The 14,090-nt window shown below is 49.3% G+C and overlaps 1 protein-coding gene and 1 pseudogene across 5 annotated transcripts in view; both read right to left on the bottom strand.

Moving 5' to 3' along the window:
- Nucleotides 1–14,090, bottom strand: part of LOC135279718 (peroxisomal coenzyme A diphosphatase NUDT7-like) — a 211,461-nt pseudogene that overhangs the window by 76,662 nt on the left and 120,709 nt on the right.
- LOC135279544 (hydrocephalus-inducing protein-like) overlaps nt 1–14,090 on the bottom strand; it is a 73,460-nt gene that overhangs the window by 46,415 nt on the left and 12,955 nt on the right. For all 5 annotated transcript variants that reach the window (XR_010346762.1, XM_064386991.1, XM_064386993.1 and 2 more), the window contains 8 exons: nt 13,104–13,308; nt 10,140–10,323; nt 9,063–9,162; nt 7,733–7,851; nt 6,319–6,542; nt 4,332–4,399; nt 1,887–2,119; nt 997–1,097 (listed from right to left, as the gene is read on the bottom strand). Coding sequence is in view for 4 of the 5 variants with exons in the window: in XM_064386991.1 (XP_064243061.1) it covers nt 997–1,097; nt 1,887–2,119; nt 4,332–4,399; nt 6,319–6,542; nt 7,733–7,851; nt 9,063–9,162; nt 10,140–10,323; nt 13,104–13,308 (1,234 nt within the window). In the remaining variant the exon portion in view is untranslated. The remainder of the gene's footprint in view (nt 1–996; nt 1,098–1,886; nt 2,120–4,331; nt 4,400–6,318; nt 6,543–7,732; nt 7,852–9,062; nt 9,163–10,139; nt 10,324–13,103; nt 13,309–14,090) is intronic.

Raw genomic sequence — 14,090 nt, 5'->3', positions numbered from 1 at the left:
CTGCCTCAGCCCCTCCTTTACCCAAGAAGGCTTGCAAGGACTCCTGTAACAGCCCCAGTGATCCACAAGCTCTGGGGGAATCTTCCCAACAAGGATCAGTGCTCACTAAGGCTCAAGGAACACACAACTCTAGTGTCCCCATAAAAATTACTCCCTTCTCTCCCTGGTGCTGTTGCCCTGCCTGGGAACTCAGCTGCTTGCCCCAGCCTTGGAGGGCACGAGACACCAGCTGCCCTCCAGAGTGGCTGATCAGCTCCTCACAGGTCCTACAGCTCCCTCAGTCCTTCACTCCACAGCATTGAGTGTCCCCAGTTCCACTTGCTTGCCAAAATGGCAGCCCAGGCACTGCCTGGATGGCTCTGCCTGGGAGAGGGAACAGCACCAGGGAACTGCATCCCTCTTGGCATCAAACTGACACCCACAGCAGCACAGCAGGATGGAATTCTGCTGCAGCAAGAATGACTTTTGGTTTAAGTCTGAGAACATTAAAGCTCAAAATGGGAAGCAGAGGGAAGGAGAAAAACTAGAGCTGACTTGCCACATCAAGGGCTGCCTTCCCCTTGTAAGACCTTGCCCTCACCACTCTTGCTGTGAGCCACTTCCCCCCTGCCACATGCCCTCATTAAGCGAACCAGACCCTGGCTCTCAGCAGGCTGCCTGGTGTGTCCCAAACCAATGCAAGGTGGTCACAACCCAGCACAACTCTACCCTTGCAGGAAGAGGGAGAGGAGGCCCTCTGGAAATTTGTTCCATCTCAAGCACCAAAACCCAGGCCAATAAATTTTATCATTCCTGGTCCCTTTAGAAAAGGGCCCAGGACTGTGCTGGGCTGTGAGCAGGGCTGCTTTTCACTACAGGCTGCTGTCCAAGCTCTGCTGTTCTCATGTCCAACTGGGCACAACATGAGGTCATTAAACAGCACTTCACCTTGGCAGCTGCAGCCAGCAAACCCTGTGCAAGGCAGTGTGCTGGGGGAGGCCAGGGAAGGGCTGGTACCTGGCTGAGATGACCAGTGATGCCACTCCCTTGCCAATACCCTCCAGATCCACCAGCATTGGCCTGTAGAACTCCATCACTGAGTTGGAACACAGGGTCACCTGGTGGAAGAGAAGAGCAGTAAATTCTTCCATACAAAAGCTCATTACCCACATGTGATATCCTCCAGTTCTTGTTTCATGGTAAGGAAAGTGCAGATTTTGTCTTAATTCTTCTGCTGGTCCATGTGTAGAGCACAGTCTCTGCGAGTAGCAAAAGCCTTCTGGCAATACCAGATTTGTTAAACACACCTTGCTATCAGGGCATAGGTCAGCTACATTAAAACATTAGTCTAAAGCTCTATGCACCACTGTATTCAAATTAAGGGGCCAATTTTTCATCTGACTACGATGACATAAATGCAGAGGAAATCTGCTGACTTGAACAGAATGAGTTCAGCTTTACAGCAGGAAGCTGAGGGCAAAGTGTGGCCCAGCAGGTGCTGGGCAGTTCATGGCTGCAGATTTTTGTCTCCACTGGAGATCCCTGCTCCCCAGGAGAGGAGAAATGAGACCAAGAAGAAAAGCAAACTGTTTTATACAATGACATCTCTCTAACAGCCATCTTCTGTCCTCATCCTTGCTCTGCCCACTTGCAACCAAAGAAATCACTCTCAAATTGCAAGAATGGCTTCAGTATTTGTCATACATTGATCTCAGTGTATGATTTTGGAAACAAAACAGTCCTCCTTGAGGAACATCCCAAGTAACCCAGCTATCAGAGGCCTCACAGCAGTGCAGATCTCTCACCCACACAATGCTCAAAGCTGGCCCCAGAGCTAAAGCCCTCCCACACTCCAGTGCAGCTTCAGTGCTGGTGCTCAAGCGTCTCTGGCTGGACTCTTCCTGTACCTCGATATCCTGGTGTCCCTGGGGGAGGATGGTCCCTTGGCTGGGAGTCATTCTAAACTCCCTTGGCTCCACATAAAAATGAATTCCCTTCCTCCAAGATGGGTCACTGTCACTGCGTATTTGATCAATGCTGTCAACAGCCGGCTGCGTGCCATCGAACGACATGCGGAGCTTGAACGTCACGGGCACCACAGAGGTGTTAGTGAGCCGACAGCACTGGGTGTAGGGAAAGCCTAGGAAAAGGACACAAATAGCATTTAGGCACCAATTATGGCATGACTCCTGGTGTGAATATCCTGGCAGGATGAAAGTGGGATTGGAGTTTAGCTCTGTTATCTGAACTACAGCTCACCGAGAAGCTGCATGAGGAATTAATCATCACTTAATTCCCTTTGATACTGATTCCAGACTGCAGCCTTAAAAATGCCCACTCTTAGCCCTGCTGAACACTGCAAGCTTCTCTCTTTGTAATGGGGAGGAGCTCCCTCAGCTGCCACAAACCAGCACCAGTTATCTCTCAGTGATGAGTGTGCACCCAGACCGAGCATTTACTCTGAAAATTCAAGCTGTAAAATTGCCTGTTAAGCCTGCCAACACTCTCACCACTTTCAAGATATATAAACAGTGAGTTGTCATGGAGAAGAAGTTACAGCAAAAGAAAGTGAGGATGGAATCAGGAACCAGAACGTGATGCAAAGCACCCTAATGCAGCTTCTCTCTGCAGGATCCTTAAGGCATCTCTTGGTTTGGCCCAAACAGACTGAGCACGTGACAGCTCAGAGCCCACTCAACTTGGGGCAAACTGAGCCTTGCTTTGAGATTAGCGATTAGGAACCATGTTCCACCTCACCCAACAAACGGGGACATCACACCCTTGCTGCTCACTGTGATTGCTGCCTGCAAGGGTTTACCCCATTTTAGCTCTGAGATTTGCTTTCCATAGTGGAAAACCAGAGATGCAGCCTCTCATGGTGGGGATGTCCTGCAGAGCCCAGAGAGCAGCCACAAGCTGCTCTGCAGTGGACATCTGGCTGGGCTGGCCAGCTCTGTGGGGAGGAGACTTCTGTTTGGGCTGCTCACCAAGAGTCACTGGAACACAGATAGGGAGAAAAAACAACTGCAGCTGCAGCCCAGAGCTTCTTTGTGCCCATCCCAGTGACCACTGCCAGCTCCAGCAGTGACTCCGGCAGGGAGGCAAGAGAGGCACAACAAGGACAAAGACAGACATCAAAACCTCAAATGAGACTGAGGTCACTACATGCAGACAACAGTCAACAGTTAAAAAGAAGCAAAGATACAACAGCTGCCTTCAGCTGAAGAGACCTTAGGAATGAAATCAGATTAAGTAGGACGAACGTCCTGTTTCAGAACCATATTTATACCTGTTGCCTTTCTTGTTTCATTTTTTCAAAAGGCAACTTAACAAATGCCTCAGTGGTGATGCAAGGTGGGGAAGAAGCAGCTCAGGAAAGGCAATTAGTTTTCTTAAAAAGTTAATGAACTTCATTATTACGGGTTTAGGGTTCATAGTGAATGTTCCACTTGGTCTGGGAAGGGGGATAGGGGTTTTGGGGGTTTTTGGCCCTGGGGGATGGGCTTTTCTGGGATCCCCAGAGCTCCTCCTGCTTGTGATCATAACTACACCAAAGGGGAAAAACACTACATGGTGGGTTGTAAATTTCTGTTATTGCCTTCTTGTTTGTGCTCTCCTGATATATTCTAGGAAATAACTGTTATTCCTTTTCCTGTATTTTTTGCCTGGAAGCCATGTAATTTCAAAGGTATAATAACTTGGAGGGAGGGGTCATCTTTCCATTCTAGGAAGACTTCCTTGGCAGACATCTGTCTTTTAAACCAGGACAGAGACACTAGAAAATACTGACTTTCTATTCCTTGGTTCTATTTGATCTCACAATGGCAAAATACTACCTGAGGCACCAGCAGCCCTGGAGTTCACATCCTGAAAAGGCTGCTGTGGCAGACCACGAGTGACAGATGAATTTATGTTCAATGTGGCAGAGAGAATAGGGACAGGCGGTCGGAAGATTTCGGGCTGTCACGGAAACCTGATAGGGCCTCCCTCACCTGACTCCCAGAGATAAGGATAGCGGCAGGACAAGAGACCAAGAATGTTGTAATCCCCCCAAGAATGTTGTAACCCTACCTAACACGGCCTCCACCCAGTCCCCTTACTAACCATATAAGGTAAAAGTCAGACCCCGAAGGTAGGGGAAGGACCAAGGGTATATATACCGAGGAGAAAACCAATAAAGGGCTTTTGGACCGTCTATCACATTGATGTCTGCGTGTCCTTAGCCCGAGCGGCCAAAAGCATTGGGCCGTCGTGCTGCGTCTCCTTGGAACCAGGTCGCTACAACAGTTCAAGTGCTCTATTTTGGAACACACAGATCCCTCACACTGTGTCCCAGCCCAGGGAACACTCACCAAAGGAGATGTCACCAAAGCTGAGCTCATCAACATCGAAAAGTAAAGTTGGTCCAGTGACGCTGCCCCTGGATGGCAGAGACAGAGCAGGAAATGCCTTGGTTAAAGGAATTGCAAAGGTCCGGCTGTCATGGCTCGGGCAGAAAACCTGGTGTCAGGGCACCATGGGTTTCAAACCAACACACACCGTGTGCTCAGCACAGTGCCCCTGGGCACAGGAGGCAGCTAAAGCCAAGTGGCCAGCAGCCAGCAGCCACTGATGGGCTCTGGGCACAGGGCAGGCAGGAAAAGCCCCCAAGTTGCTGGTGGTCCCATGAAGCACCCTGAACACACACCCAGACATGGCTCTGTGCCTCCGTTTCCCCATCTGCAATGTGATGGACATCAAGGTGTCCCCACAAACTTCTGTAACCAGCCTTTCCAGCCACAGGTTCCCTGCTTTGTTACTTCTTAGCTGTAATCGGTGTTCCCATAGAGAAACTTTCTCAGGAGATTTTGACCCACAATCGTTACAGAGTGAGAGACATGAATCCAGGGCAGCCCCAAACATCCTCTGAAAAGAGCAGCAACAGTTCTACACAGGGATAGATGAATCCTAGAGGAAAGGAGCAGCTTGTCAGCAGTGCACCAGCTGGCACAGCCAAGAGCAATAGCTTCAACAACCAACATGGGTGTCCTGAATCTAGCACAGCACCTCACCTGTCCTTGAACTCAGCAGACACACTCCAAAAGTCACCAACATCCACTGAAATCAGCGCTTGAAGCTGCACAACACTCACTAGTTAATTTCATGATTGATGCCAATCAATGCCCATTCTGCCTTTTGTTTAAAAATCAAGGACCAGTGACCTGTGCCTTCTGTTGGATTCACAGGACTGTCCCTGGCTCTGCTCTACACATCTCAACAAGAGACACCTGCCTTTGCTCAAGGAGAAAGCTGCTTATGCAATAACATCTCATGACCAGTTTGGGGGAGGGACAGAGGAGAAACAATTACTTGATGGTGAAAGGTTCCCTCTTGATTTCCAAAATAAAAAAGCAGCACTTTTCCTCTAAAAACAAAGCCAACATGCTTGTTTCTCCACTATGGGCAGACCTACTCACCACTTTTCTCTTGCTAAGTAATAACTTTCTTGTTCTTTTTTATCCATCTTCCTTATCTCATTGGTATAATTGACTGTAGATTGCATTCATTTCTTCACTGCCTTGCCCCAGTGCCTCCCAAGAGCAGCAGCCTAGCTCCAAAGCTGCAGAGCAGCCAGCATCAGCTCTCCTGCTCCCACTGCATTATCCTAGCAGCACAGGGCTCAGGCTGGCAGGGACAAGGCCTCGTGCTGCTGTGGTGCTGAGCACTGAGCTCTGCCTCCCCTATGATCACCCCTTGTCCCTTGTGCTGGGCCAGGATTGTCTCTTGCCATGGCACCAGCCCAGGGGATGAGGCCCAAGTCCTTGGGACAGTTCCTGCTGCACAGTTCCCTGACTCCCACATCAGCCCTTGCCTGGCTGTGCAAAGGAGGTACCAGAACACTCTGGGCACAGGAGTTGGGAGCAGAGCTTGTCCCCCACAGCATGGCTGTGAGAGGTGACATGAGACTGCTGCTGCCCATTTGGGGTGGATTATTAACAGAAGTTTTTACAAACACTGCTGCTGGTGCAGAATCCCCCAGGCTGGCCCATCTCCAAAGCCCAGGGGGCCTTGCTGGGTGTTCAGCTGGGACATCCCAGAGCAGCTACTGCACAAAGCTGATCCATCCCACTGCCTGCCATGGCCCAAGGCAGAGGGACATTCCTGCTGGGAAGAGTCATTCCCACTCCCAGGTGCCACACAGGGCAGGAAGCATCCTCACACTAAGGCAATGCCAGCATCAGAGCAAGGATTAAGACTTCAGGAAACACCTTTTTTCTCCGCTCAACCCCAACATGAGATAGGGGGGGGATGTCCCAGAGACAGCTGCAGATGTGCCCACCAAGCTCCCAGGGTCCTTACTTGATGGTCAGGATTGCAGGCATAGGAGATCCAGCCACACTGAAGTGGAATTCTTCCTCAAAGCACCCCAACACGGTGGGACTGAAGGAGACCTGAACAGTCTGGGTCCCACCTGCTGCAATGATCCCCTCCTCGGGCTCAAACTTGAAGGGAAAGCCCACCTTTGTGGTTGAAGGGATATAGGTGAAGGGAGCATCAAGATCTCCTTTGTTAACCAGTTTCACCTGCAGCAGCAAGAAAGCAAAGTGGAAATACATGTGTGGAATCTTCCCTTCTTGTGAGTTATTGTCTGATGATGCAATTAACACCCAGAAAAGGCAGAAGATGCTTTGTGCTGCTGAATGGCAGAAGCCAAAAAATACAACAGGACAAGTTCTGCCTTTGGGTTTTCATGCAAAGCAGTGGTAACTCCACAGAACTGCAGTCACCCTGGGGTTATCCCATGGACACAGAGCAGTGCACCTCTGGGCAGCATCACCAAGCTCATTGAAACCTGGCCCTGAGAGCCCTGAGTGTGGTGATTGCAGCTGCCTGGTGAATCAGCACTGAGCTGCTGCTGCCCCAGCCTGCACAGCTCCAACAGCACCATCTATTCATTCACCTTTTCCCATATGAAAACAATGTATTGATTATGAGCCATCAGCATCAAAAAGTATAGACAGCATCATCTTTTGGTAAGAAAACTCCGCGTGTCTTTCCCTTCCACAGCCAAGCTTTTGAAAGTGTCTGGCATGATGTAGTGCCTCATTTTCTACCTCTTTCAGTTGCTCTCCCTTGATTTTTTTTTTTTTTTTTTTTTTTGCAAACTTGACACTATTGTGGGGGAGAGGCAAATAGGTAGAAAAATCCTTTGCTTTATTCCCAGGAACACTTTTGTCTTTCTAGAGCCTGAGATGCACCAAGGCTGAAGTGTGGTGAGGGACTGGTGAGCAAGGGAAAGAACTCCCAAGCCCTCAGCAAGGGCCAGCACTGAGCCAGGAGGCCTGGATGGCTTTCCTGTGACTTCCAAGAATAAGCAGGAGACACTTGACTGGAAATTGTTTGCAGTGGACTGAAGCTCAAAGGCAGCCAATTTGTTCCAGCTGCTTCTCAACAGCCCGGTACAAAGGTGCCTTGTGTCTGGCACTGCCACAAAAGCCTCTGGACATGCAGCTTTTTGACCCAGTGTTGGTTTCACCTGCCAAGGGGCTGTTTTGCAGGAAGCCTCCCAGCTGATCCCTAAGGAAGGCTGCCCAAAAGCAGGGGCTGGGGCTTCATGAACAACAGACACACCTTTCAGACCCCACCAGGTTTGACCAGTATGTCAAATATTCCCTGCTCACAACTGCCCAGGTTGCCAGGAATTCCACAGCTCCACCAGGCTTGCTGCTCACCTCAGGAGCCATCAGGACCCATCCCAGCCCCTGCTGCTCACCTCACAGACGTGGGGGAAGTTGATGAAAATCTTGTCAAGGTTCAGAGTATGACAGCTGAGTTCAACCAAGGGTCCTTGGCCTTCCCCTCTGAGGTGCAGGGGCAGCCTGCTCTCACGGCCTGGGGAGAGATGTCCATTTCAGTACAATCATTCCCTCTGTTACACTGTATTTTCCAGGCTGCCTCAATGCTAATCCCTGACTCTGAGCTGGATGCAACCAGCTCCTGATGCTGCAGGAGAAGATATAGATCCTTCTCTTCCTTCAGGAGATATCCCTTGGGGCTGACTTGCAATTTCTAACCCATTCCTTGGTCTGGTTTCCAATTTTAGCCACCAGTCTGCTGAGTTTAAAACATCTCTGATGTCCTGTAGTGACAGGCCAAGCATAATGGGTATAGATTGAAAGAAAGGAAATTTAGGTTAGATATTAGGAAGAAATATTTTATTGTGGGGGTGGTGAGACACTGGGGCAGATTCCCCAGGGGCGAGGTTCTGGCCCTGCAAGTGTTCAAAGCCAGGCTGGATGGGGCTTGGAGCTACCTGATCTAGTGGGAGGGAACTAGACAATCTTTAAGGTCCATTCCATCCTGAACATACTATGATTCTGTGGTTTCTTTCCCATGCACTTAGAGGAGCTTTGAAATTCATTCAGTGAAGGCACAAAGCTCATAAAGAGCAAATTGCTGGGCAGCAATTGCCGAACTACCTGGCCCAGCAGCACACAACTTTGTTGCCAAAGTCCTGCCAAAGTCCTCAACTTCTGACCCTCAGCACGGTGTTCTATTTCCACAGACTGCGAGCTGCAAGGTGACAATTCCCACACAGGGAGAGAAGCAGGTGCTGGCCAAGGGTGCTCCTTCTACAAATACCCTGGGCTCAGTGGGGCTCAGCCACCTCTGCTCTGGTGGTGTCTGGGCAGTGGGAGATGATCCAGGCTCAGGGACCACATTTCTAACTCAGCTGCTGCTGCCTGATGATGGATCCATGTCAAATGGACCCATCCTGGAAGTCAGTGTTCTCTAGAGGGGCTTAGTGCTTGTTCACTAAAGATGTTCTGCTCTGTAGCTCTCTGGCCTTTGAGGAAATGTTGGCAAAGGCATGGTATGAAAACTTCTCCCTGCACTGCCTGGGCTGTTCTGGGATTGGTAACCCACACACGGGTGTTCTGAGCCCTGGCCTTGCACAGGAGACTCCCTGGAAGCTGCAGGGCCAGTGGGAATGTGCCAGCACTGCCCTCCTGACCAGGGATTCCTCCCAGCAGTTACATGGGAGCCCAGGCTTGCACCATGGCTTCACTGTGGGTGAGAGAAGCAGGGGAAAGGAGCTGTACCTGAGATGTTGCAGTAAGCCATATTTTGGTACTCTAGTGCCTCTAGGGGTTTGAAGGTCACCTTGATTTCAGCCGAGCTATACGGCTCAATTTCTCCCTCCTAAAACAGAGAGAGACAGCAAAACATTTATCTTCAAGCTTTGTTTCTTGTTTTCAACCACAGTCCTGTAAGCCTTTATTTATTTAGAGCATCAACGATGAGTGAACAACACAAGGAGCCCAAGGAAACACTCCAAACCCAGCTCAACATAATGCTGGGAGCTCTCAATGCTCAGCTGATCAGCTCCCACTCTTCACAATATTCCCACTGCTCTGACACAAGCTCTTGGTCACATCAGGCTGCTGTCAGCTGCAGTGGGATGCAACTGCCACTGTGCACTGGTGGCTATTCATAAGAAGAGAAGATGATCCCCTTCCTTGGAAATAAATACATTAGTTAAACCTGTTTTGAAAGAAAGCAGAGGTTGGCATTATTCTAGGGTTTACTCCAAGATGAGAAGGGATTCTGCACTGTGCAGACGCCAGGCATTCATCACCTCCCACAATGACAGTACTCAGATCATCATCTCTCACAATGCCAGTGCTCTGAATCAGGGCTCTGGTTGATGGGAGCATGTGGCAGTTTGCTTGCACAGACAGAAAAGGAAAAGGTTTTCTGTCCCTCTGTGCAGAAGAACTCAAAAGACCCAGTGAAACCTTCCAGCCTTGTGTCCAGGCTCTCAGATGACACTGCAAGGGACACTCAGAAATAGTGCAAGGCATGGTTACAGGAGGGCATTGGCATTTATGGGATTAACCTTGGGCTGAATTTGGCCTCCTTTTCCCAGTGAACCATTGCAAGCTTCAGGTCAGTGTGTGAGCTGGCAGTGCTCCACCAGCCTCTGCTGAATCCCACGGGTCAGGGGAGCCCCTACCTACAATAACTGCTTCCTGTGACACTGCAAGGACATGCACAGAGTGCCCTTGAGCTCCAGCCCTGCCTGGCAGCAGAGCTCAGCTTTTTCAGGCTCCCAGCCCTGCCTTGAGCCGAGGAGGAGGAGGAGGAGGAGCAAAATGAGGTTCTCAGCTATCACTTACCATTGGCTCGATGAAAAAAACGTCATCAGAAAACATGGGGTCTTCTGGCATCTTTGCCATCTCCTCTTGGACTATGTTGCTCGCAAGGGCAATGTGATCTTCACAAGAGCCCTTCTCCTTCTCTTCTTTCTCCTCAATTAAGTTGTCCAGAAACAACATTCTTGGCTCCAGCGGTATCTGCTGCCTGCAGCCACAGGAGAGACAAGGACAGCAGATTGTTTAATAAGCCACATATTTGCAGAGAGAAGTGTGAGTGCAGGAGAGCAAAGCACCTGGGGAGGAGCAGCAGCAGCTCCCCAGCAAAGGCTGACCCCAAGCCATGGGGGTCCCAGATGGATCAGAGGATAACTTGTTCACTGGCACAGCAGCTAGTTTTACTCCACGCTTGCAAGCTCAGGAGATGTTTCCAAAGCCAGCAGCCCTCAGGAGAACCTCCTGGCTCAAAGCCTCTGCCATAACTGAGGGAGAATCCACCAGCCACTTCAAGTGGCTTTTCCTACCACTGAGCTGCTTGGGGGAAGCAGATAAAGATGATGGAGCAGGACTTCCCTGGGAAGGGGAGATGAAGCTGGGTTGCAGCTACGTGTTACCAGCATCACTCTTTGTTTCTTCTTCTGGACCTGCCCTGTTCCCTACTCTCCCTTTCACAAGAGCATCCCAGAGCACTTCCAAAGGAAATTGATGAATTCAGGTGCCACACCCCTTCAGTGACATTCAAGGTTTTATATGCATGAAAACAGAGGCTCTGAGAGGGGAAGGGACTTTGTTGTGCCGGAGGGAGACAGCAAATTCCTGGAGAGACATTTTCATGATCCAGAGCTTTTTGGGCCTCATCCCAGTGCATGGTAGTAGAATGTCCTGAAAGGGAAAGGATCCTGCACTATCTCCTCTCATAAAAAGCCCTCTTTGCTGAGATCTCAAAAGCTTCTCTGACAGCAGGACACTGGCCTTGGAGCTAAAACCATTCCTATGACTGGAAGTAAGGAAGAACAAAATGTCCTAGTGACAGTCTAGGACACAGACTGCCATAAAAACAGATGTAACTGGAAAAAAAACCAAAACCAGATTGAAGTTTATGTTGGGGAAACATAGTTGCTTCTGAGGGGAAAGTGGATCACCTGGGGTCCAGACTGAGGCAGGCAAGTGGGAAAAAATGGAAATAAACAGCCCAGGGAAGTAGCCAGAGAAGGTCATGGGCTTTTCTTTTGACACACAGAGCTTGTATGGAAGTCAAACACTGTGCAAGGAGATAGAGAACAGTGGAAAACCGAGAAGCCCAGGGCACTAAAGGACCCTCTCACCAGCCATTCAAGCAGGCAAGGGTCAATCTCCTGGTGCTTTGCAGGCAATTTAAAATGGCTCTGAGGAGTGTGAGTGACCTGGCCCACAGCAAACAGGGACTTGCCACAGCAGTTCTGGCCCAGCACTTTTGGCACGGCATTTTTCAGTTTTCGCGTGGCAGTTCGTGCAAGCAGGCTGAGCAGAAAGGGTGCAGCCACCCACCCTCCTTGTGTAGCGGGTTGTGTCTATTGGCTGGTTGTGAGGTGCAAGCCTTTTTTTTTTCCTTTCTTTCTTCTTTCTGCCTTTTTTTTTTCTTTTCCCCAGCAATGGTTTAAAGCTGATGAAAAGCCATTGCTGCTGCTGCTGCCAGCAGGAGTGTACTAACTCAAACAGAACCCCCCAGGAAGGACGCAGCTGTCCAGGACCCTGATTGCTGGGAGGGTCCGAGCCTGTTGTTAATATCAGAGGATAGTGTGAAAAACACATGCGTGTGATGTGAGCAGCTGAATTATCTGCTCTGTCTGGCAGCAGAACTTAAGGAAGAAGTGGAAAGGCTGAGGAGCATTAGGGAGAACGAAAAATAAATAAACACCCATCCAACCCTGAGAGAGGCTCAGCAGGAGCCAGAGGAGCCCTGCCCTTCTTGTTATCAGGAAGAAGGAGAAGACCTAAGAGACAGTGGGGAATGGAAATGGGTCTCTACTGGGGAGGTAATAAAATTCCGTCCTCACCTCCATCACCTGCCCAGGTGCCCTGACAGAACTGGTATGAGGCCCTGGCTCCAGAGGGTCAGGGAGATGACACTACAGAAAAAATTCTTTCTGGAGAGTCTCCCAGTTGTACTTGGTCTGTCAAACAGATCAGAGCCTCAAGTATTAAGAAGAAAAGAAGAGTAGTGGTAGTGGGTGATTCTGTTCTAAGGGGAGCTGAGGGCCCTGTTATATTGACCAGATCCATTCCACAGTGCTGCCTCCCTGGGATCCAGGCACTGGATATCACAAGGGGATTCTCTAATAACTACATGAACTTCATCTGTTCACCACTGTCTGGGGTGCAGTGACTGTGAAATAATAGAGTTATCAATATTTGGTGAAACAAGGATGGGCATCAACAAAACTTTCACCCTGGACTTCTGGGGAGCAGATTCGGCCTATTCAAGAGACTGATTTGGAGAGTGCCTTGGGAAACAGCCCTTAAAAACAAAGGAGTCCAGGAAAGATGGACATACTTCAAGAAAGAAGTCTTGAAGGCACAGGAACAAACTGTCCCTGTGTGCTGAAAGACAAGCTGACAGGGAAGACAACCAGCCTGGATAGGCAAGGAGCTCTTGAAGGAACTAAGGGAATAAAAGAGGGTGTATCACCTTTGGAAAGAGGGGCTGGCAAATCAGGAGCTGTTTAAGAATGTTGCCAGGTCATGTAGGAAGAAGATTAGAGAGGCAAAAGCCCAATTAGAACTTGAGGAAATCCAATCCTTTCCTTCCCAAAATGCCATTCCTGGTTAGAGTATAAATGGAACTGGAATGCTTAGCGCTGAGCTCCTGAAGCCCAGGGACACACACCCTGGTGCCAGGGATGGTTTACTTGGTCTAAACCATTCAAAAGCACCAACACCCCCCTGAGGCCACACATTAGTTTTAGTCTTGGGCCATGTATCTCACTGAAATGTATCTTTCAAACCAACCTCCTCTTCTCTTCATTCTCATCTTCCTCAGTAGGAAAAGCCTTCCACTGGAAGTGGGCTGTGATGTTACTCCTGTTGTAAATTAACACGGTTCTGTAGTTTGACATGGTCATGAAAGTCTTCTCAACCTCCACGGAATCTGTGCTCAACCCAATATCGAAATCTATAGCGTCTCCGTAGAGGTTTATCTTGATAATTTCTTCACCTGGAACAAAGCAAAGGGGAGTCTTTGCTCAGCTCACTGACTGATGGAAGCACAAGGAACAGAGCAAACCACAGGTCACAGAAGGAAGTGTCACAGCTTTTAGCTGTATTAGCAGTTCTGTGGATCAGTACATTTATCACATCCTGATAGCTCTGTGTGCACAGTGTGAGGACGTCCTGGGCAGCTCCTTAAACACCTTATTTCTGAGTGTGTTTCTAGAGCTTTGCCCCAAGGTGACAGTGTGTACAGTGAGATTTGTCAGATGTGCTCAGGTGACACACTCAGATCACACTGAGGAGCCCTGTTCAGTCCTGCCTTGCCCAGGGTCTCCCCTGGGCATCCCAAAAGAATCCTGTCTCTCCTGATCCCTTGGATCCCTTGTTGTTGACAAGCAAATATGCCTGAGGGCATGTGGGCAGCAAAAGGAGGCCCAGAGGAACAAGTGAAGTGACAGCCCACAGCAGTAGGGGAAACAAGTGAGGAAACACAACCAGCCTGGCTCTGCAATATGACAAACCACTACAAAATGAACACCATTAAAATTATCATCATAATAATGATGTGATCCAAACACACAGCCACATCAGTCTTGAAATATTTTATATTGTTCTGATCTCAAAAACCAAGCTGAAGCATTTCAAATTTAAAAGGGACAAAGGAAAGTTTAATAAGTACAGAGCAGCTTCTGTATGAAGACTCCCTTAGTCTAGAAATCAAATGGGAGATAGATGTGAGAGGTTTGCAGCAGCATGAATGTCCTGGGAAATGGGGATGAGGAAAAA

This window comes from Passer domesticus, chromosome 12 (assembly GCF_036417665.1).
Source record: "Passer domesticus isolate bPasDom1 chromosome 12, bPasDom1.hap1, whole genome shotgun sequence".
Classification (NCBI taxonomy): Eukaryota; Metazoa; Chordata; class Aves; order Passeriformes; family Passeridae; genus Passer; species Passer domesticus.
Note: the sequence above shows the minus strand (reverse complement) of the source record. Positions and strands in the feature narration are given on the sequence as shown.